Source organism: Candoia aspera, chromosome 5, assembly GCF_035149785.1.
Source record: "Candoia aspera isolate rCanAsp1 chromosome 5, rCanAsp1.hap2, whole genome shotgun sequence".
Lineage (NCBI taxonomy): Eukaryota > Metazoa > Chordata > Lepidosauria > Squamata > Boidae > Candoia > Candoia aspera.
The window spans coordinates 13,981,717-14,005,766 of record NC_086157.1 but is presented as its reverse complement, the minus strand read 5'-3'; the positions used below and the strand labels follow the sequence as shown (position 1 = coordinate 14,005,766).

Here is a 24,050-nt window from a genome sequence, read left to right as displayed (position 1 = left end):
TCTTACTGAAGACAAGACTGAAGGCAGAAAGACCCACAAACAAGCAGCAGCTGAAGACAGCTGCACTAAAGGCCTGGCAAAGCATCTTGAGGGAGGAAACAAAGCATTTGGTCATGTCCATGGGTTCCAGACTTCAGGCAATCATTGACTGCAAAGGATTTTCATCCAGGTCTTAAAGGTGATCCTTATGTTTGTAATGAAGTTGGTTTGTTTCATTACTTATGAGCCACCAACAATTGGGGTGGGTGTATGCCACTGGCTGTACTTCCTGAATGGTTAGTGCTCCACTTTTGTTAAACCCCTTGAATGACAGCTGAAAGTCCTGACTTTGCTCCCATCTGGGTGTGTTTCCTTTCAACTTCAATGTGGTAGTGTACAGAGGTCAAATGCCAAAACAGTTATCCTTGTTCCAGTATTTCTGGTCCTGATTGTATTTTATATTGTTTTTTAAATAAGTAATCAGAGAAATAAAAATAACATCTACAGGTAGTCCTCATTTAGTGACTGTCTCAGGCGGCAACCGTTTGCAGTTACAACGGTGATGAAACAACAACTTTGTGACCAATGCTCATATTTACGACCTTCTCAGCTTCTCTCTCTCTCTGTCATGTGTTCACCATTACAATCAGTTACTATGCATTGTCCTGTGCCTGACCCATTTTTTTTTCTTCCCCCTTCGCAGATCAGAGGGATTGTCTAAACAAGCTATGTCTTCCTGAGGTGCTTTTCTCCCCAGGACTGGACCTCCCTAAAGAGTGCTAACTACAAGTTAATCTCAGCTCTGTGACATTAGCCTCCTTGCAACTGCTGCCTGAAATTGACAAGACCCTAATCAGTTTTACCGCTGCAGCTATTAGGCAAACAGCAGCGCCAGTGCATTCCTTTGCATGTGTATTCCACATTGTGTGCCTGCTTACTCTCTTGTAATCCCTTCCTCTCCAATGAATGTAAATACAAACATTAATTCTCTTCTTGCTAATTATCCCAACACCAGGGTGCACATTCCAAAGGGCGGGGCAGTGGGGGAAAAGGGCTACAAGATTTGCCCTTTTACCCAGCTTCCTCATGAATCGAGTTCTGGAAATCTTCCCCGCAGTTTGGGCTTACCCAATTGTTTGGAATCATATCCTTCTGATGCTGTAAAGCAAAGGAAAGTGGAAGTAAAATTGTAAGCACAGTTGCAGTCATGTGATTTTTCACACAGCGACCGCTTCATTTAATAACTGAGTTGCTGGTCTCAATTGCAATAGCTAAACAAGGACTACATTTATAGTATGTAGTATGTTACTGAATGGAAACAGAAGCAAGAAAAAAGGAGGTAAATCATACACTAGCCCTAGCCTCTTCCCACTAAGGAACTAATAGTGTAATTTTAGTTAATTTATGCTCTCTATAAAAACACAACAGGTTAAATGTAAAAAAAAAGCCTACCTCTTTTTGTATTAATAGGTCCACCACGCATTGCTAAGATCAACTTCAGAGTACAACCTTCTGAAATGCTGTAAACAATCAATCAGACATGTTTTGTAAAATTTTCTTCCAACCGAAGTAATATTCAAAAATACTGATTAATCTCATTTAAATACTCACTGGTAATCATTCAAAGAATAGTCATCCTCCAGCTCCACATTATTCCAGATTAAATGCTGCTGAGATACAGGGATACCTTAAAATATTATTAAAATTGAATGGATTTATTCACTCTGTAAAGCTATGACTAAAATAGCTAAATGATTCCTTTTACTTGGAAATTTATTCCTCTGAAATTAACACAATTTAAATAATAAACATGATTTAGATACATATCAAACAAAACATTCCTGACTTTAACTCTGTATTTTTAGTGCCAGGATTAAATACAAATAGTACCAGGATATAAATAGTGCCAGTAGAAATTGCCTTTAAGTAAGGAAGTTAATACCAGTTGATTAGTAGTAAAAAATAACAACCTTGTTATTGTTAATTTTATTTATTAACTGCTACCCTACAATTCCTCAATGAGCTCAAGATTGTTCCTTCCGTTTTATCCTTCTAATAGCCCCATTAAGTAGATTAGGCTGCAAGATATTATAAGACATTCAGTAAAATTCATTGTGAATTAAGGATTTGAACATACATTTTCCAGGTCAGAGTATTCCATGTTAACACTAAGTAAGTTTTGTTTAATCCATCTTTTTTAATCCGTTCAATTGTGTCCAGTTCTCAGAGATTGCCTGGACAAGTCCCTGCCCTTTCCTTGGCAAGTGGTTTGCCACTGCCTCCTTCCTAGGGCTGAGAGAACATGACTGGCCCAAGGTCCCCCAACTGGCTTTGTGCCTAAGGCGGGACTAGAACTTACCGTCTCCTGGTTTCTAGCCTGATGCCTTAACCACTACACCAAACTGGCTAAGGAGCACAAGGGCTTTTTATTGTTAAACTAGTCCTTAGCGACTGTGCTTAAAACAACAGGCAGTTTATAAGTGAGGCATAATCAGGTTTACTGTTAGCATGTGGTATTCTGAGACAGAAATGCTTGCAGTAATGCTTCTCTCCTCACTTAAATGATAATTCGCAAAATACTTCTTCTGTCTTTGGCTATATGTAACTCACTACCCATCAACTTCCCAAGGTAAAAAACAGTATAATGAAGAAGAAATGTTCTTCTGCTGTTTGTGCTAATTTATTTTTTTAATTTTTATCCCGCCTTTATTATTACATGAGAATGACATGTAAGAGAACTGTTTCATAAATCCAAGTCTGCTATATATTATTAATGCATGTATTATAGTATTAGCTCGACTCCTGCTGTTTTCTAAGCTCTCTTCACTGATGGGAAGATAGAAATGTTACATTTCTACAATACTGCAAAGCTTTGGATTCTTTAGATAGGAGAGCTGGCTTCTGGTGGGGAATGGTGGACTGAACGGTTGTGCCCGCTGGTTCAGCAGGCAGAGCTGACAACACGGTAACCTTTTTTGGGCTCAGGCAGGTTTTCCTGAAGCCCAGAAATGTTTTCCAGATAAAGGAAAACACCTGGAATCAACCCATCTGTCCTCCATTTCTAGATCACCAAATCTGTATTTTTTAAATGTTTATATACACCAAGAAAGGCTTTCTAAAGCAAGGAGAAGCAGGATTTCTTGGTGCTTATCATTATTTTTGGGATTACTTCTTAAAAAAATTTTTTTTTTTAAAGTTTTGGTCTTCATTTTTCTTCCAAATATAAAGGAGGATTGAGAGTAAACAATTGTCTTCCTGTTATTATTTCTGAATTAAATTTGAAGATATTAGCATTTTCCTACACGTTGAATTGGCTGATTTGAACCTTCAGCTTTCTGTTTTCACTTTCCCTTGGGAACTGTCTGATTATCTCACTTTCGCTTGCATAAATACATTTTGTAACTTTTTCACATCCTCAACTTTCGCTGGTTAAACTCCTAGGGAGCGCCATAATCTACTGCGTGAGACATGGAAGATATTTAACAGATTTTTTCTGACTTCCACCAAGATTTTAAACAGATTTCTTCTGACTTTTACCAAGATTTTATGCAAGATATTCAGAACATCATAGAAAATATGAGATTTAAAATGTGCCATCAGGCTGGGGATGTGGGGATGAAATTGATGAATTCAACAGGGATAGAAATGTTTCTTCTAAGAGTAAGATTGGGATTTTTATTGAGATGCTGGATGAAGATTGGGTAGTGGAGAAGTTTAAGGGAGAGATCTGCAAGCCACAAATGAATTTGACTTTTGGTGGAATGCCATGAAAAGAAGTTGGAATTTTTGAGGAGGCTGTTTGATTCTTTTGAGAGAAAAGGTCTGTGCACATTGTGGGGATATGTCACTGCTCTGGTTTATTTTGAAGTGGGATAAGGGTTAAAGAATGTCTACCTGGTTTGCTTTAAGGGGTGACTGATGTAATTTTCTTTTAAAGATCTGGATTATTAAGGTTAAAAAATGTGTTTATTTGGATGGTTTTAAGGATTTGATTTAAGGTTACTGTTTTGAGTTTTCTTTGTTTTTTAAGTTTATTATTAAAACTGTTGTATGATCAAATATAATAGCAGACAATCTATGTGCTTTATAATTTGATTCTTATTTTAGCAGACAGAAATGTATAGAATAGTGGTAGGAAGGGAATAATTAAATAGGTGTTATCTTTTGGAGGGGAGAAAGATGTTTAGGGGGTTTATATGAACTTTTTTTTATTTTAATATAAGGGGGAGAAGTAACTGTACTCAGTGATTTTTATTATGTGTTAAAGTGGAATGACTTATAGAAATAATGTGTTTTGGTTTAATATAGACTAAGAGATTGATTATGGAAATTTTTGTATATCCTTGCTGTTTGAAGTCAGAAGCCACATCTTTTTGTAAATCTAAAAAAAAATTCTCTTGTGTTTTTGCACCTTTTTAGTTCTTTTTTCCTTCTTTGTAGTTTTTTGTTTTTTTGTAGTTTTTACTCTTCTCTTGAAACTTAATAAAATTTATTTAAAAAAATAGATAGGAGAGCTAAAGCTGAAAATGAGCTGGGATGGGCGAAAAATGCTAAGAAAGGTTTCTTTGGATATATTTAAAAGAAAAGAAAAACAATCAGTTTACTAGCTGTTCAACAAGTTACAAAAAGCAACTGTACAGAGTTAGATGAAAAAAGATTGATGCTTGAGAGTGACAATAACTCAAGGAATATTTACTTATTTCCCATATTAGGATACTGAAGGAACTTGATGAATCATTATCTTTCAGAAATACTGAACAACTGGGGAAGTGCAAGATGACCCAAAATTGTCCCTATCTTCAAAAGTAGAAAAATAGTTGCTGGACAGCCATATAAATCTTTTTAAATAAACAAATAAATAAAAATAGGGATCCAGGGAATTAAGAACCTGGTCACTCTGACAATAAGCTTGGAAAAATTCCAGTATAGAAAATAAAGCAATAATGCAGGCTACCTTTACCTTATTTTTTGGTTAGGGTTTTATTTTATTTATTAAATTTCTCTACTGCCCATCTTGTGTACGACGACTCTGAGTGGCTTACAAATAATAAAAATGGCAAATCCCTAAAAACAATTCAATATAACTCTAACTATAAATACATATACAAATACAGAATATAAAATATAAAATTCAAGATGGGAAATAAAATCTTATCCTGGCACCCTCACAGGGCCAACCACTCCCATGAATAGCTGTCCCCCCTCCCATCCCAGGCCAGGTGGCATAACCATCTCTTTACTCCCTTCCGAAAGGCTGGGAGAGTGGGGGCCTGTCTTACCCCAGGCAGTAGTTTGTTCCAAAGGGCGGGTACCATGGCAGAGAAGGCCCTCCTCCTGCCAATTGGCAATCCCTCATGGACAGTGTCCATAACATGACCTCTCTGCCTGACTGGGTAGGACGGGTCGATGTAGTGGAGGTGAGGCAGTTCCTCAGGTAACCTGGACCCATGCCATGCAGGGCTTTAAGGTGATAACCAACACCTTGATTTGGACCCGGAAGCAAACCGGCACCCAATGCAGCTTGTGCAGCAACGGTGTTATATGTGCCCTTCTAGGGGCTCCTAAGACTGCTCCCATGGCTGCATTTGGCAACAGCTGTAGCTTCTGGATACTCTTCAAGGGCAGCCCCATGTAGAGCGCATTGCAGTAGTCTATGCAGGAGATGACTAGGGCATAAGTGACTGTTCGGAGGGACTCCCGATCCAGGAAAGGGCGTAGCTTGTGCACAACACCAAGTTGTGCAAAAGCTCCCCAGCCACGACTGCCACCTACTCTTTGAGCAAGAGTCGTGAGTCCAGGAGAACCCCTAGGTTCTGCACTGGAAAGATGGCAAATTCCCAGGTACCTGGAAGCCCCCAACCCACAGCCACTCCGTCTTACCAGGGTTCAGCTGAAACCTGTTGTTGCCCATCCAGACCCCTACAGCCTCCAGGCACCGAGAAAGGGTGGTCACAGCATCACTTACATCACCTGGGATGGAGATGTATAATTGAGTATCATCAGCGTATTGATGATACCTCACCCTGTGGCAATGGATGATCTCACCCAGTGGTTTCATGTAGAGGTTAAAAAGGAGCGGAGAGAGCACCGAACCCTGCGGCACTCCACAAAGGACGATCCGCGGGCTGGATCTCTTGCTCCCTATGAAACACTGATTGGGATCAGCCCTGGAGGAAGGTGAATCAGCGCAAAACCACACTGCTCACCTCCAACTCCCTGAGCTGACCCAAAAGGATACCATGGTCAATGGTACCCAAAGCCTCTGAGAGGTCAGGAAGAGCCAGGATGGATACACTGATCCCATCCTGCTCTTGCCAGAGATCATCCGTAAGTGCAACCAATGCTGTTTCCGTCCTATATCCGGGCCTGAAACCCAATTGAAAGGGGTCCAGATACTCTGTTTCATCCAGGATCCTCTCGATCTGCAATGCCATCACTTTCTCAACCACCTTCCCTAAAAAGGGAAGGTGGGAGACTGGATGAAAATTGTCCAGAATGATGGGATCCAGTGATGGTTTCTTGAGGAGGGGACTCACCAGCGCCTCTTTAAAAGCTGAAGTAAACTTTCTTGTATGTTGTGGAATTCTGTAGACGTAATATACAGGTAGTCCTCAGTTAATAACCACAATTGGGACTGGGAACTCTGTCACTAAGCAACATGGTTGTAAAGCAAAAAACAAACAAACAAACCACATGACCATGCTGAGTCACAATGGCAGTCATGGTTGTGGTGGTTAAGCAAATCACATGAGGTCACTAAGCGCAACATCAAGTGACTGTGACTTGTGACATCCTACTAGCTTCCCCACTGAGTTTGCTTGTTAGAAGCTGACAGTGAAGGTTGCAAATGGTGATCCCATGACCATGGGATGCTGTGACCTTTGTAATTGCACACTGGTTGCCAAGCAACTGAATCACAATCATGTGATCACAGGGATGTGGTAATGGCTCCAACTTTGAGGACTGGACATAAGTCTCCTTGTTCAGTGCCACTGTAATTTCAAATGGTCACTGAATGAGTAGTCACTAAGCAAGGACTTCCTGCAATTTGATTTTCAGTACCCAGAAGGTGCAGCTTGGTCCAAAATTCTACTACTGATCCAACGGTTCCTCATCTGGCTGGAAGGAAATATTGGGATCAGAAGGTTCTGTCAATACATTTATTAATTACGTTTTAAAAAATTATTTGAATGAACATGTGCTTATCAAATCTGCAAATGAGAAAAAACTGGGTAAATTAATGTCTAATAGCTAATGTTTCACAGATTTTTCAAAATCTTGATATGTTAGAGAAACTGGCTGTAAAGGAAGGACATGGAATTTAAAGAAATAGATGTGAACTTCTTCACAGAAATCAAATACGCACACGATGTATGGAGGATGACTGGCTTGGATATAGTAGCAGTGAAAAAGTTTTTGGAATAGTAATTGACTAAAAGTTGAATATGGGTCAGTGGTGTGATGTTGCTTAAAAAAAAAGGATATGCAATTTTAAGCTGCATCAACAGACATACAGAACTTCAAAAATAAATTATCTATTACAAGAACATTTTTGAGGTTATTTAAAGAAGAAACATTACAGATAGACCTGGCTTACCAACTGCATCGTGCGGCGACCATTTGAAGTTACAACAGTGCTGAAAAATAACTCTGCAACCAAGGTGCACATTTACAACCTTTGCAGCATCTCTCTCAATCACGCGTTCACCGTTACAGTCAGTCAGTACACACTGACCTGTGCCTGATCCATTTTTTTCCTCCCTCCCACGCATAGTTGAGAGATTGGAGGGAAAGGGAGTAAGCAGACACACAATGGGGAATATACATCAAAATTAATGCACTAGTACCGGCTGCTTGCCTAGCGTTATGTGGGGCTGGGAGCCGCAAGCACACCAGTGCTAGAACATTCCTTTCAATGTGTATTCCCCACTGTGTGCCTGCTTACTCTCTTGTAATCCCTTCAATTAATGTAAATACAAACATTAATTCCCTTCTTGCTATTTATCCCAGCACTGGGTTGAGCATTCCAAAGGGAGGGGGAATGGGGAAAAAGGAAAGCTGAAGTAAAATCATAAGCACAGCTGTGGTCACATGATTTTCCACTTAGCGACCATGTCACTTAGCAACCGAGTTGCCAGTCCCAATTGTGGTCACTAAATGAGGACTACCTGTATTTGCTGAAGGCATTCCTACACAGAACAGTTGTTCATCATCCATGCCTGATAGACATAAATTTTATTACAATTTGAACTTTTATAAAAATACAAATATTTTTGCATTAGAACTGGTCTTTTGACTCAAGCAGTTATTTGTTACATTTCCATCCCAGTTTACTTCCAGGAGCTCAATGCAAATAAAATGTTCTATGTTCAAATGTTTTGAACAGATTTTTAGTTAAGCTGATAATTTTGAATAATCACGGTATTTCACAATGAATAATTACACCGATCATTCCATGGATTACCTGCATTATTTTAATCATAAAATATTTATTCTCAGTAAAGTCACTAAACTTTCAAGTTTAAAACCTAACTAAATCCTGATTTAAAAAGAACATGTACCTTCCAGTCTCTGGATTTTAGCTTTCACAGAAATAACTGTTTCAAAAGGAGACACTCGCAGTTCAAAGCATGTTCCTGTAAGAGTTTCAATGAAGAGCTCCATGGTCTCATAGAAAGTAAGTTTGCAATGACATGATCCAACATTATCCTCATTGAAGAAAGGAGGTTCCTTCTTGCTGGCCATTCTAGTATTCCTTGTGAAAAAATCAGTTGAGTATTACTGATCTCAATTTCAACACAATTCAGCTCTAAACAAGAAATTTATGCTTTCGATCATGTTTCAAGGTTAGGACATATAAGATCTGTGGCCATAACATTTAGGAAATAATATTAAGATCCCTTAAAGCAGTTTTTAACATGTAACTATATTGTACCACAGAGTTCATTTCTATTCACCCAGAAGTACACATTTAAAGGCAAAGGATGTAAATACATGCAAATAAGTGAATTCTTCCACTGAATTTTTAATTTGTTTATAAGAAAAAGAGTGCACTGACATTTTAAAATTCAGAGCAACTCTTTACATGAAAATAAAATAAGCATCATTGAAGAAAGATACTCAAGAATACTAACTTGTATTAACTTTCCTTACAAAAAGACCACTTGGGTGCAAGCAACTAAGCAAATGGAAATCTACACAATAATAGCTGAGGACCCTGAAGTCAAGTGAGAGATATTTTTAAGATACATCTTAAAAATATTTTCTACCCCAGAACTCCAACATGCACGAAGAACCTTAAAATTTGGAAGATTAGAATACTGAACCAGGCAGAACAAGGTAACAGAGAAAAGCATTCCCATTAAGGTCAACAACCAATTTCCAAACAATGAAAATAGAAAACAATGATCAAGTGTGCTATAATGACCCATTAAAACTGTACTTTTCATAACTGGGCAATTCTACAACAACAGTAGGTACAAAACTATTATGTGAACCCACTGTTAATTACAAATGGAAGATGTTTGTACTCTTGCCCGCTGTGTACTTGGAATATTCTATGTATGCTGAATGGCACAAATTGCTCTCTGCATGTTATTGCCAAAGCTCCAAAAGTTTTACTTGGGTGTAATGCTTGTGCCATATGTTACTACGGTGCTGGTGGTGAACGGCGAATCCGATGTTCTAAGGATCAACACACCACTGGAACCTGGAATGTAAGATCTCTGAGCCAGGGCAAATTGGATGTGGTTATTGGTGAGATGTCAAGATTAAAGATAGACATTCTGGGCATCAGTGAACTGAAATGGACTGGAATGGGCCACTTCACATCAAATGACCACCAGATCTACTACTGTGGACAAGAGGACCACAGAAGAAATGGAGTAGCCTTCATAATTAATAGCAAAGTGGCTAAAGCAGTGCTTGGATACAATCCAAAAAACGACAGAATGATCTCAATTTGAATTCAGAAGTTCCCCGTAGTAACATATGGCTGCGAGAGCTGGACCATAAGGAGGGCTGAGAGAAGGAAGATCGATGCTTTTGAACTGTGGTGTTGGAGGAAAATTCTGAGAGTGCCTTGGACTGCAAGAAGATCAAACCAGTCCATCCTCCAGGAAATAAAGCCAGACTGCTCACTGGAGGGAATGATATTAAAGGCAAAACTGAAATACTTTGGCCACATAATGAGAAGACAGGACAGCCTGGAGGAGATGCTGATGCTAGGGAGAGTGGAGGGCAAAAGGAAGAGGGGCCGACCAAGGGCAAGGTGGATGGATGATATTCTAGAGGTGACAGACTTGTCCCTGGGGGAGCTGGGGGGTTGACGACTGACAGGAAGCTCTGGCGTGGGCTGGTCCATGAGGTCACGAAGAGTCGGAAGCGACTGAACGAATAAACAACAATGCTTGTGCAGACCTCCACCAGCTCACAAAGATTATAGAACAAATCAACTCTAACAGGCCAAGCCTACACATGCTTGTCTAGCTGTATGCACCATTCTGTTCATTACAGCTTACTATCAAGTAAGCATGCACAATTACAGCCTGCTTCAACCAAAATAATGCAGTCAGAATGTGGCATATCTTATTTAAGTTGCAAAAGCGCCACTAAAATATTTGAAAAACAACCAGAATTCAGTTACTGAGCTCTGATTGCCTATTTGGCCCTGCTGATCAATCCCCACTAAACACTGGACAATCATAAATATTCCTGCAAACAGTCAAGAAGCAGAAAAGTGCTATTGGTCCCACAAACACGGAAGAAGTAGTGATCCCAGGCTACTGGGATCTTTCTGCCTCAAGTGCAGATTAGGGCTTCCTCTAGCAGACCAGCTGGGTCAACATGATCCTTGCCCTCCCCCCACATGCAAAGTCATTAAGCTTGTGCAGTATCAAAAGTCAATCATATTCTTTATCTCTAGTAATCACAATATGCTACATTGAAAATAAAAAAAATTAAGCGCCAATGTTTTGGGAGAGAAAAATATACCGATCTGCACTCCTCTAGGCAGTACACAGCTATCTAGAAAAGGCGGGCAGCTTTCACTCAACTGCTCAACCTTCACTCCCCCGTCTAGCAGAGAGATTAAGCTAGAGTGCAGAATAAATAGAGCCTCTTTGGTAGGGGCCCCAATGCTATTTAACTCCGGGTGACAGACTCCACTTGGAGAAACAGCCAAGCCGGCACCCGCCTTTTGCCACGGGCAAAAAGATCAGAGGCAGCTCCATCAAGCTTGCTCGTCCTCGTGCCCGTTTCGGTCCCTGCCGAAAGAGCCCCGCAACCCAGGAAACGAAAGAGGAAGCCCGAAACAAAAGTCTCAGAACAGAAGCACCGAAGGGTGTTTTCTTCCCGGAACTAGGCTTTCCTTTTCTGGGCTGGGCTCTTTCGGCCCACTCCGGGCCTGGTCTTGCCAGGCCGGCGCTTCGGGGGCCTTCTCGATCTCCCAGCCTCCGCCCGCCCCAGAGGGAAGAAAGCGGCCTCCCCCTAACTCCCAGACCGGGAAGACACGGGGCCCGCCTCGAGCCTCCATTGGAGCTGATGGCCATGGCGGCTGCCGGGACACCCGCTCTTCGGGAACGTGGAAAGAAAAAGGACCAGGGGCGGGCGCAACCATGCGTGCTTCCCCGGAGGCGGCGAGGTGTGGACACCCGTCTTCCTCACCTGCCGTTTGCCGCCACTCACGGCCCTACGGGGCGGGCAGGAGATCTGACGCGGCGCCTCCCCCTTCACGGAGCTCCCGAAGCCGCCATGGCGCGCAGCCGACCGCGGGGCGAAAGGCATACAGCCCCGCGGAAGCGCCCGTTCCCTCCGCCCCGCGGCGAAGGGGCGGTGCTTACCCGCCCCACCTCCCTTTGTGGCGCAATAAACCTGCGAGTCCGGCTGGTTAGGCACCCTCCAATCCCTGAGCGGCTAGGAGACTGGAGGCGGAGCTCTCACAGGCAGCCCTGGACATAGGAGGTGCCGTCGCCAGCGGCAACCCTTCCCGGGGACGCGCGGTACCGAAGCTGACGGGGACAATGCTAAATCCCGTCCCCCTGCTAGGCCTGAGAGGAGCGGGCTTTTACCCTGGGACGCTAGAGGTCGCCTTTTATCCGTTCGTCGGTCGGTGATGCTCGAAGGCTTGAGCCCTCGCTTCTGCACAGACGGTACCGCTAGTTCGCCTTGCCCGGGATGATTCGTCGATTTTGGAAGGCTCTTCCAGTCATCTCCCCGAGCCCTCATCCGTTTCTTCTCAGCCACTTCGTTTTTTCTAGCCGCCGCGAGCACTCGAAGTTGCTGAGGCTCCACGGCGTCTCTGCCTGGATCCCCATGAGAACCCTCTCCGCTTTACAAACCGAATCCAAAATTTGCAGGGGATCTTGTGGACGACAGTGCATGCAGCATTTTTTAAAGTTACCAAATTAGGTAAAATGAAACAGAAATCACATGCATAAACAAAGTAACAATGTCAAAATCTTGTAATAAGAATATACATGATCTATTGATATAGAACATATACATCTTGTGTAAAATTGGGAATCTTAAAATTTATTAGTTTTAAGAATGTACATACCTAAAACTCCAATTTGTATACAATATAGCTCAAAATATTACTAATGAAAAATTGCATTTTCTCCAATTTATAGAATAAGCAGATAGCAAACTTGTGTATTAGCAAAAAGTGATTAGAAACTATCTAATCTAGATGATCTTATGCAGAACATTCATGTGATCCATTTAATGTCTTCAGAATTCTAACAGAATAATGGAATACTTAAGCTGGAAATGCCCACTGAAACCATTGACTCTCCCCACAGGTTTCCAAAGTAAGTATCCCAGACAGCATGCTAGAGAGTGCAAGCGAGAGAGAGCATCTTTCATATGTACCATAGTATATCTAACCAAAGCGATAAGACATCACTGATATCACACGTGGCTTAGGGTTTTAAAAAATGTTAATCCAGAGAATGAAACTTTAAGGAAACTCATAAAAATTAAGTACCTGTTTCAAATAAATAATATCAAAAGCTTTCTCCCCAAAGAATATCTGATTCTGCCTGTTTGAGTTAAAGGAATTACATCAATTAAACATCTAATAACAGAATTTTGATGACCTGCACAAATACAGCCCTAATTGGGTGCAGAAGAGCTGGAGCTCTATAAGAACTGGATACGTAATCGGAAGAGATTCTTGTGTTGGTTAGGGAGCACTACCAATACTAGCCTCACTGATACTAAAAGGTGCTTGAAAAAGTTTTGGTATCTATATAGCTCTAGTAGAAGAGGAGACAAAAATCTGCTTTTCTGCTAATCAACTGGAAAGCCATCTTTTGCAAATTTAATTGCAGTCACAGTTTCTTGAAGAGAAAGGGGTAGCCTGGTTCCGTGATAGTCTCATTTTTTGTAAAACATTTTTTCATCTGCTTAATAAAACTGTTATCACTCAACGAAGATACATTCAAAGGATATTTGAAAAATTTAAGTATGTACTGTCAAATGAGACTTTCAGATCTTATGGGAGCAAGGACTGAAATAAGGTATGTTTTTTATAAAGCTTAGCTTTACATCCCAAAGAATGGCATCTAAACAAAAATAGATTTTACTTGCAGAAGAAAGGGTATTTGCATTGGGAAAGATTGATAGAATGCCAAATAGCCCGTAGTTAAATTCATACATACAATCCTGAAATTACACTCTAAAATAGTATATACATTTAATTCAAATCTCCTCCAGTATGAATGACTCATACAATTATGTATGAGTTCTAAATAGTTGGACCATATACATCTGACAATGTTATATATTAAGCAATAATATAATTTGGGTATTAATTGTAACTGTATTCATCTGATACTTTTTCAATCAAAAGCTTCCAGAATCTACCAATCAAAACTGCAATATTTTTGCTGGTTTACAATTCCTGCTTACAATATACCTCTATCCAAACTTTTTGTAAAAGCTATTTATCCTTCAGTGGAACAAGCAGCTCCTGTAAAAAGCAGTATCAGTTTCCTTTTAAAAAATGTAAAATACAATTACCATTTGTCTATATTTGAGAACCCACATTCCACCATCCAAGCACTACACCAAAACTTTTCCTGTAATCAAAACAAATTTAATTGCCTATATCTGGTATGAGTAAATGGCAATTAGGGAGTTATCAAGCTGATAATGCTGCATGGAGTTATAAAGTACCTGTCTGACAACAGCACCAACTTGACTAGAAGACTTAAGGGAATATAATCCTGTACGATTAGTGGATTTTGTAACTGCCTGAATGGGATTCTGATATGGAATTATGCACCGAATGGATAGAATCTGGTTCTCATGAAATATCTCTGTCTCATTCCATCACAGCATTCTAATCTTGTGTGACTGAAAAATGTGGTTGGTTTGGCTGAGTGGAAAATTGGTGTCCCAGTTCAAAAATACTTCCCATGGAAGCTTCCTATTCCTATACAAGTGGCAAGTTTGGTTGGTTTGGCTGGCTGGGAAGTTGGCATTCAGGACAGTTCTATCTTGTTTCAGATGATTTAGATAAGACTATAAAAGTATAATGTTGAAAGATTATTTGACTGTTCTCATTTATATTAATGCATCCCACTCCTTCTGTTTTAAGGTGTCTTTTTGGGTCTTTTCTTCTGTTCTAGGTTCTATACCCAGTCCTTTCTAACTTCATATTTACAGGATAGCAAACCTCTGAAAGTGCTTTTGTATATAATGAGGGCTGTGTTTTGGTATTTGCAGTAATGCTTATTACGCTTTCTCTGTGTCTTGTTCTGAACACCAGATTTCTGAGCATTATGCAAGTATTTGCACATAGTTGGTTGTGCATCTTTTTAAAATACCAAAATGTCAGAATTTCAAATACTTCATTGCCTAACTCACTGCTGGCCTCTTTTTTTTAATATTTTGTTTTTACTACATGCAGTGTTTACTGGGGGATTTCTCTAAAATCCCCCAATGTTTTTTTTTTTTTACAGAATCTGTGTTTCTATTTGACAGTACTGATTCTGCACAAAGTAATCAGCAGCTGTGTTAAGATTTTAATTAACCCACTGTTCTTTCAGATGATTTCTTTACAATTTTATCTGCTTTATTAAGCTTTCATTGTTATAATGAAACAACAATGACAGTTTGTTCACTGTTACAAAAATAACAGTATATTTTTGTAACAGTGAACAAAATACAAAATACACTATATTATGTTTCTGAATTTCCTACTGTATCTTTTAAAAATGTGAAATGTTCAAAACTTAGTATGTATTCAGGGGGAGAAAAGAAGGGAGAAAGAAACTAATGTGGTTGCATGAAATATGTGGAAGAATGAGTACATCTTATGATCTGACCAGTGATGTGGATTGAATCAGAGTGTCTTTGCAATAGTTTGTATTTATTAATTTTATTTATATACTGCTCTTCCTCCCAAGGGAAGGATTTAAGAAAATTAAATGCTTACATTGCAGGGATTTGGGGTTGCACACAAATGGACTCAGTTTGTTAGTTTTCTACAACTGCAACTACTTCAGATGAAAGTCAGCGTAATAACTTTGTCATTGCAGCCATTCAAGTGTTATCCATCCAGTCAATTCAAGGATAAACCACACAGTTTTACTTTAAAGGGCTACTTGAATGTATATACCCTGCTTTTTTCCACAGACTGAATAGTGGAGAGAACGCATCGTGCTTGACATGAAACAGTATCCAATAAATGCTTGTGGACATTCACCCCAAAATGTGTGCGTTTTTATCACTGCCTGGTGGTGATACTACATAACGGTAAACTGACCAAACTTATGGAGACTCAACACAAACAGAATTTTGATGGTATGCAAAATCAGTGATTATTCCCAGTTTTTGACAGTCATTGTATGCAATTCCATACATCTCAGGTAAGACAGAATTATCAGGCTGGGAAAGCTCACCAGGGACTACTAGTGAGCGGGGTGGGGTGGGGCGGGGAGGGGAAGAGAAACTGTGAACAGTCAAGGCATATATGAGATAAATAACTGAAACCAGGCTAAAAGTATTTTAGTACTTGTGGATAAGCTGAGAATTTTGGGTGCCAAAATGTACCTAAAAATTGGGTTCGGCTCATCCACAGATGGGCTTATCCGTGAGTATCTATGATAATACTTTTTAAAAGTACTTGTATTTCCCATACATACTTGCATATAAGCCCATCCACAGATAGGCAGGCCCTGAATTTTTTAACCAAAGTACCATGAAAAATATGGGATGGCTTATCCTCAGATGGCACATTTTTCATGGTATTTTGGTAAAAAAATTGAGGGTCAGCTTATCCGTGGATGGGCTTATCCACGTGTATGTATAGTAGTGAATGATACCATTCCATCTTATCTCATCCCATCCCTTCCAGCAAAATGAAACAATCTTTATCTGTAACCAAGGATATACCCAAAAGGAGAATATAGATTCTGATAATCATGAGTTATAATCATAAACTTAATTCCAGAAAGTGAGTTTGCTTACAATATAGCAGATCAGAAAATACTGGTGTCATAAATGCCATTGAGCAATATTAATGTTTTTGTAATTTTGATTTATACTATATATAATATATTACATTTCCAAGAACAAGCTAATTAGGACAGTTATCGTTTGCTCAAACAACTTTTACAACATTATTTTTTTTAAATGCCATGTGGAGTAAAATAGGTAAGTGAATGAGTCCAAGAATATTCAGTTTTATCATATCAGGTATTTGATTAGAAAATAAAGGAATTTGCATTCAGTGACACAAGTGTATTTTAAATTATCCAGCAGTCTCTTTATTATTGCCCTTCAAATGCACTGAGAGGGTCTTCAAAAGTGCTTGCTGTTCTGAGTTCACACTTACTTCCTGAGACTGTCTGAAAGGCTGTCTTTTTGATTGATGTCTTAGATTGACTAACAGGTGAGAAGATATCATCTAGCAAGAGGGAGAAAACAATAAATTTGTACTTGTTCATGACAAGAAAGCTACAATTCACAGAAAATTTTGAGACAATTATGAGCTAGATTTATATTAGCTGGAGTACAGGGAAGGATGCTGATAAAAAGCCTGCTGGATCCTAGGCACATTCTTAGCAGAAACATCAATAATGCATTGCTCACGACTTCTGGTGGGGAACATGGCCGACTGAACAGCTGTGTCTGTGAGCTCCGCAGACAGAACTGACAACATGGCACTTTTTCAGGCTCGGGCAGGCTTTTACCTGAAGCTCAGAGTTTTTTCATTAATAAAGAAAAAGCTCAGAATTATCCCATTTGTCCTCAGGATTGGTGTCTTGTAGCCAGAGAATTGCAAACAGTGTTGCGACGGTTTGGTAAGAGCCGCCGGGAGGCTGGGAGGTCATCATTTCCAACCCGCGCTGTAGCCTTAAAGGGACATTAGGTTGAGCTGCCCCATTTCTAAATTGCCCAATTTATATATATATTTTAAAGTTTATGTATCCTGACAGAGGCTTTCCACAGCAAGAAGTGGACTCTCTTGGTGCTTATTGTTATTTCTGGATTAAATTTTAAAAAAATCTTTTTAAGTTTTGGCTTCTTTTCCATTTAAATATTAAGGAGAACTGAGAATAAATAATTGCCTCCCTAATCTTATTTTTGTATTGAATTTGAAGGATGTAATATTTTCCTACACGTTGAATTTGCCATTTTGAATCTTCAGCTTTCTGCTTTCACTTTCCTTGGGAGTTGCTTATTAGCTTGTTAGCACACTTTCGTGTCAATTTCATTAGGAAGTTTACTTATTCCTATCTTCCTGAGTCAAGTATCCAGGGGGCACCATAATCTACTGCCTAAAACATGGAGGATTTCAAGGAGACTTTCTCAGAGTCCCATTGTGAGCTTAAGTACACCTTCAAAGAGATCTTTTCAGATTTTAGTCAGGCTATTCTGCAGAATATTCAGGACATTGGGGAAGATATTACTTCTGAAGTGTGTCATCTGGCTGAAGACGTTATGGAAGAAGTTGAAGATTTTGGCAAGGATGGAGATGTTTCTCCTGACATCGAGATTGAAGTAATGCCAGGCAAAGATTACTTTGGGGCTGAAGGGGTTAAAGCAACAGTCTGAGCTGCAAATTAAAAAGGGAATTGTTTTTCTGAGGGAATGTTATGGTGTAGAAGAGGTTCTGTTCTGTGGGAGGTTTTTTGCTAAGAAGTCTGAGTTTTTAAGGGGGGCAGTTGGGCTGTTTGATTCTTGTAAGAAAAATTCCTTGGGTGTAATAGTTCAGTTATTAAGTTGTGTCTGACCCTTCGTGACCCCATGGACCATAGCACACCAGGCCTTCCTGTCCTCCACTGTCTCCCGGAGTTTACTCAAATTCATGTTCATTGCATTGGTGATGCTATCTAACCATCTCATCCTCTGCTGTCCCCTTTTCCTTTTGCCTTCAGTGAGTCCTCTCTTCGCATTAGGTGGCCAAAGTATTTGAGCTTCAGCTTCAGTATCTGTCCTTCCAATGAACAGTCAGGGTTTATTTCCTGTAGGATTGTCTGATTTGACCTCCTTGCAGTCTAAGGGACTCTCAAGAGTCTTCTCCAGCACCACAGTTCGAAAGCATCAATTCTTCGGTGCTCAGCCTTCCTTATGGTCCAACTCTCACAGCCATACATCACTACTGGGAAAACCATAGCTTTGATTATATGGACCTTTGTCGGCAAGGTGATATCTCTGCTTTTTAATATGCTGTCTAGGTTTGCCATAGCTTTCCTCCCAAGGAGCAGGTGCCTTTTTAATTTCATGGCTGCAGTCACCGTCTGTGGTGATCTTGGAGCCCAAGAAAATAAAATCTGTCGCAGCTTCCATTTCTTCCCCTTCTGTTTGCCAGGAAATGATGGAAGACATGTAAATGTCTTGGTATATTTCGAAGTGGGGTAAAGAGTTAATGTGGAGTCCTTGGTGCTCTCTGAGCCTTGTTTTCTTGCAGATGTTTCATTGCCAGACTAGGCAACATCTTCAGTGCAAAGAGGGAGTGGGCCTTGCTCTCAGTTTATATACTGTGGCTCGCCCTGCTTGTGTTGGTAGGGCTTTTGTTCTCTCCTTGGGAGTTCTTTGATTGGGCTGTTGTTTGCTGCTTGGTTGATTGCCTGAGTTAATAGTTCCTTGATTAGGGTATATTGTGCTGTTTGATGGTTCATCTGATGTTAATCCTAATGTTGATTTTAGCACATCTGGGTGTTGATTGCTGGCAAGAGAGTGTACTGGTCTTTTGGCTTTTCTATTGTCTCTTGAACGGTATGTAAATGTTGTTTACCTCTGTGTGTCTGTTGATGGCTGCTTTGTCTGAGTGCCAGGCTTTCAGGAATTCTCTGGCGTTTCTGGATTTGGCTTGGTTTAGGATGCTCACTGTTTCCCAGCTGAAACTATGGTTGAGTCTGTCCATGTGTTGTGAGATTACTGAGTTCTCATCATATCTTCTGACTGCTAGTTGGTGTTCGTGGATGCACTCTGCTAGTCTTCTGTCTGTCTGTCCTACATAGTGGCTGTTAAAGTCTTTGCACTGTATGTTGTAAATAGCTCCTGTTTTTTTTTCTTGGGCTATTGGGTCTTTTGGGTTGCTTAATATGTTTTGAAGGTTTTAGTTGGTTTATGTGCTATGGTGATGCCATGTGGTTGTAACAGTCTGTTGGTGGTTTCTGAGATGTTTCTGATGTATGGCAGTGTTATCCTTTTCATAGTTTCCATTTGGGTTGTAGTGGGTTGGGTGATGAGGCACTTTTTGATAAAGTTGAGCGGGTATCCATTTTGTTGGAAGATGCTGTGCAGATGTTCTTTTTCTTTTTTCTGATGTTCTGGGTTGCTGCAATGTGTAAGTGCTCACCTGAATTACACAGCTTCCCTTGTGGGAGGTTGGATTGTTACTTTGGTAGTGGAGCGCTTGGTTGGTGTGGGTAGCTTTCCTGTAGATTTGTGTTTCTAACTTACCATCATTTCCTCTACTGATGAGGATGTCCAGGAATGGTAGTGAGTTGTTGTTTTCTTCCTCCCTTGTGAATTTTATTCCATTAAAGATGTTATTGATGGTTTTGTGGGTTTCTTCCAGTTGTTTCTTTTGTATTATGACAAAAGTGTCATCTACATACCGGATCCATACTTTGGGTTGTATGTGTGGGAGAGCTATCCTTTCCAGGCACTGCATTACGACCTCTGCTATAAGTCCTGAAATCGGTGATCCCATGGGTGTTTCTTTGATCTGTTGGTATATTTCTCCATCAAACTGAAAGTAGGTTGTAAGGCAGAGGTTGATGAGGCCCATTATCCTGGGTATTTCTATTTTGGTGTATTTGGCTAGGTCAGGTGTGTTGCGCAGAACTGCAGCCATACATTCTTTCACTAGTGCTGGGTCTATGGATGTGAAGAGAGCTGTAATGTCGAATGATGCCATGATCTCATCTTCTTCTATTTTTATGTTTTTGATTTTCTGGAGGCACTGTAGTGGGGAGTTGATTGAGTTTTCACTCTCCTCTGTGAGGTGTCTGAGTGTCTTTGTAAGCTCTTAGCTATGTTATATGTGGGAGTCCCTGGTAATGATACAACGGGCCAAAGTTGTATGTCCGGCTTGTGTATCTTGGGGCGTCCGTAGAAGCGGGAGGACAGGTCCGCTGCTTTTCATCTGCCTCTGTTCATCTTGTGTAATTTGGCCTTTCTTGGTGAGGTTGTTGAGAATTCTTTTTACCTGGTTGTCCAGTTTCTGTATGGGATTGGTGTTCACTGAGGTGTAAGTTTCTTTGTCTTCAAGTAATTCTTTGGCCTTTTATATATACTGTGATCTGTCCATAATGACGGTGGTGCGACCTCTGTCTGCTGGGAGGATGATAATGGTTTGGTCCATCTTTAGGTGTTTGAGGGCTGCTCTGTCCTCTGCTTTCAGTTGGTTTTGTTTCCATGTCCTTCTGATTTGTGGTATGATTGTCTGTCTTACGTCCTCTTGGGTTTCTGTAGCGAGTCCTGTAGTTTTAAATGCCGCTTCTAGAGCTGTGAAGAATTCTAATTTATTTGCATCTTCTGTGTTGTAGTTCAGGCCTCTCTGTAGGATATTGTGTTCTGCAGTGGATAGTGGGTGGCTGGACATGTTGACCACCCATTCTGGTTCTGGTGCCTCTTTGTTTCTGGAATTCCATTTAAGTAGTTTAGTTTGGAGTTTGGTTTTCCCTTTTTCGGCTTGTCTCAGTGATGTAGTCTTGATTGTAGTTGTCAGCATGTTGATGTGTTCAGAAGTCATAGTTTGTTCTAGTTGTTCTTTCAGGTTGTCTATGGTGTGTTGATATTTGTTTATCTAATGTTTGTTTATCTAATGTTTAATTAGATTGACAATGAGGCTATTATGATTTCATTTTCTTTAATGATTTGGATTAAGACTTACTGGATTCTTTGTAAGGTTTGTTTGATTTGTAAGATTTATAAGGTATCTATAAGGTATAATAATGATTGCTTGATTTTTAGGTTTAATAGGTTTAAGAGTGTTATAGTATTATTAATTATAAAAGTAGGCAATTTGTATGTTTTTATAATTTGATTTTTATGATAGTGGACAGAAATAGAATACCGGTAGGAAGAAAATAAATGTTTTTTGGGGGGAGGGAAGTTGATTTACAGATTTATATATCTTTCTTTTTTTATAAGGGGAAGGAGCAATTGCATTTAGTCATTTGTATATGTGCTAATGGAATGATTTATAGAAATAATGTGATCTTGGTTTGATACGGAATAAGGGATTGATTATGGAAATTGCTGTATATTCTTGTTGAAAGTTGGAAGTCACTTCTTTATGTAATCTTCAAAAAAAATTTCTTGTGTTTCACACTTTTAGTTTTTTTAGTTTTTAGTTTTTGCTTTTTTGTAGTTTTTATCTTTGTTTCAAACTTAATAATATTTATAAAAAAATAATGCATTGCTCACAACATTTGGTACGTCTGAAATAACGAAAAACAGGAAATTCCAGTGTTGACTGAATTGAAAACACTTGAGTCCATAAGGACTCAAGGGTGAAGGAGACTCTCAAAAGCCTTGAACTGAGCCTGCAGAGCCTTCAAAAAAAGTGCCTCCAATTGTAATCTCTGATGTAACAGAAAAGTCCAGTTATTAGATACATGAAGAGTAATCATACTACCTATATTAATTCACTTTTAAATCAAATCTAGTATTTGTCCTAGGGATGCGGTGGCGCTGCGGGTTAAACCGCTGAGCTGCTGATCGGAAGGTCGGCGGTTTGAAACCGCGCGGTGGGGTGAGCTCCCGTTGCTCGTCCCAGCTCCTGCTCACCTAGCAGTTCGAAAACATGCAAATGTGAGTAGATCAATAGGTACTGCTTCGGCGGGAAGGTAACGGCGTTCCGAGTCGTCATGCTGGCCACATGACCCGGAAGTGTCTATGACAACGCCGGCTCTAAGGCTTAGAAACGGAGATGAGCACCGCCCCCTAGAGTCGGACACGACTGGACTTTATGTCAAGGGAAACCTTTACCTTTTAGTATTTGTCCTAGTATATTTTCTGAAGTATGACCTCTATCATGGCAAGTAAAAAGCCAACCATGGCAAGAAAGACTATACACCATAGTTGTAGTCTTTCTTGCCATGGTTGGCTTTTGACTTAACTGAAAATGCTTTTAACAACTGCTGCATTCTCAATAATTACACTCCTCATGGATAGAAATAGAATATGAATTTTCAAAAATGTTAATTTCAGTGATTAAAAAATGTGGGATCTAGTTTGAACCCAATACTGTCAAAGAGAGCAAACCCTGTCAAGTTCCTGGAACTCAAGTGTTTTTCTACCTCTTTCTTGGCATATATCCTACTCTGCCTTCATGGAAGATTATCTCTTCCTATCAAGGCTCAGTTTTTCTAACAAATAGTGAGAACCTTTTGCTGCTTTCTGAAAAAATATATTAAATATTAAAATATTAAAATTATATATTTAATATAAAAGAAGTATTAAATATTTGTTCAGAATATTCCTCAAACATTCCTCAACCCTTCACTCCCTTGTCCTGTTGTGTAGTTCTGTAAAATCACCACCTAATTCTTTCTCAATCTGTTTCTATAGAAATGTGTGTGAAGTGAAAGGTCTCCTGTGCAAGTACCGAGTCATGTCTGACCCTTTGGGGGGGATGCCATTTTCACAACGTTTTCTTGGCAGACTAGGGCGGGGCGGTTTACCATTGTCTTCCTCAGTCATCACCTTCCCCAGCAAGCTGGGTACTCATTTTACCGACCATGGAAGGATGGAATGCTGAGTCGACCTGAGCCGGCTATCCGAGAATCCAGCTCCTGCTGGGATCGAACTCGGGTCGTGGGGAGAGTTTTGGTTGCAATGGTGCCGCCTACCACTCTGCACCACACGAGGCTGTTCATAGAAACATACTTGTTACTGAATTGCAGATCATTCTACAAATAATAGTTTTTTTACCTGTGTCCTCATCAAATATGGATTTAGCTTCTATCTTCTTTCTGGTACTCTTTTCCTTTGATTTTACAGCAAGATCAGCAAAGATGTCAACATCATCATCAAACAAGTTGACTTCCAACTCTTTTGCTTTGACTGGCAGCTTAAAAGTTTCTACTGCAAATATATCATCCTTGAATAAAGAAAAGGATTTCTGAGTATAGGGCTGATCTTTGAAGGCATGTATTTTCTCTGGTTAGTTCTTTTAAAACCAAATACAAGTAGCTCTCATTTTCTGCAACTAAGCTTCAGGAATCAGTTCTACTGAGTGGCTGGTTCTAGAACTGGGTATTTATATGTGGTTGTAAATTACACTTCTGCTCCCTGAAATAAGAGAATAGAGGCTAGAGAAATGTACAGGAGACCAGGAACTATCCTAACTTAAATCTTGGAAGGTATTTAGGATATGAGTGGTAAATAATATTATCTCTCCATCCTGCCAGATGGTTCCATAAAATGGTTCTTTCATTTGTTGGCCTTTAATTCTTCACCCCACAAATACAGGTAGTCTTCACTTAATGACCATTCATTCAGCGACCATTTGAAATTACAACAGCACTGAAAAAATGGCCTTATGACCTGTGCCCAAAATTATAACTGTTGCAGTGATCAAAATTTGTGCCCTTGGCAGC

General features: G+C 39.9%; 2 protein-coding genes across 9 annotated transcripts in view; both read right to left on the bottom strand.

Moving 5' to 3' along the window:
• ZFAND4 (zinc finger AN1-type containing 4) overlaps positions 1-11,770 on the bottom strand; it is a 65,399-nt gene extending 53,629 nt beyond the window's left edge. For 4 of the 8 annotated variants that reach the window (XM_063304633.1, XM_063304634.1, XM_063304632.1 and 1 more), the window contains exons 1-4: positions 11,644-11,769; positions 8,541-8,734; positions 1,591-1,666; positions 1,432-1,499 (exon numbers count right to left, since the gene is read on the bottom strand). In XM_063304633.1, the coding sequence (XP_063160703.1) occupies positions 1,432-1,499; positions 1,591-1,666; positions 8,541-8,724 (328 nt within the window). In that variant the 5' untranslated portion in view covers positions 8,725-8,734; positions 11,644-11,769. Of the gene's footprint in view, positions 1-1,431; positions 1,500-1,590; positions 1,667-8,540; positions 8,735-9,113; positions 9,197-11,643 lie in introns of those variants that run through there. The other 4 variants (XM_063304629.1, XM_063304637.1, XM_063304631.1 and 1 more) reach the window with 3 other exon arrangements.
• Positions 11,771-16,179: 4,409 nt separating this feature from the next.
• The window catches only part of WASHC2C (WASH complex subunit 2C), a 78,313-nt gene continuing 70,442 nt past the window's right edge, over positions 16,180-24,050 (bottom strand). Inside the window, exons 27-28 of the mRNA XM_063304378.1 lie at positions 23,383-23,551; positions 16,180-16,894 (exon numbers count right to left, since the gene is read on the bottom strand). Coding sequence (XP_063160448.1) covers positions 16,758-16,894; positions 23,383-23,551 — 306 coding nt within the window. The 3' untranslated portion in view covers positions 16,180-16,757. The remainder of the gene's footprint in view (positions 16,895-23,382; positions 23,552-24,050) is intronic.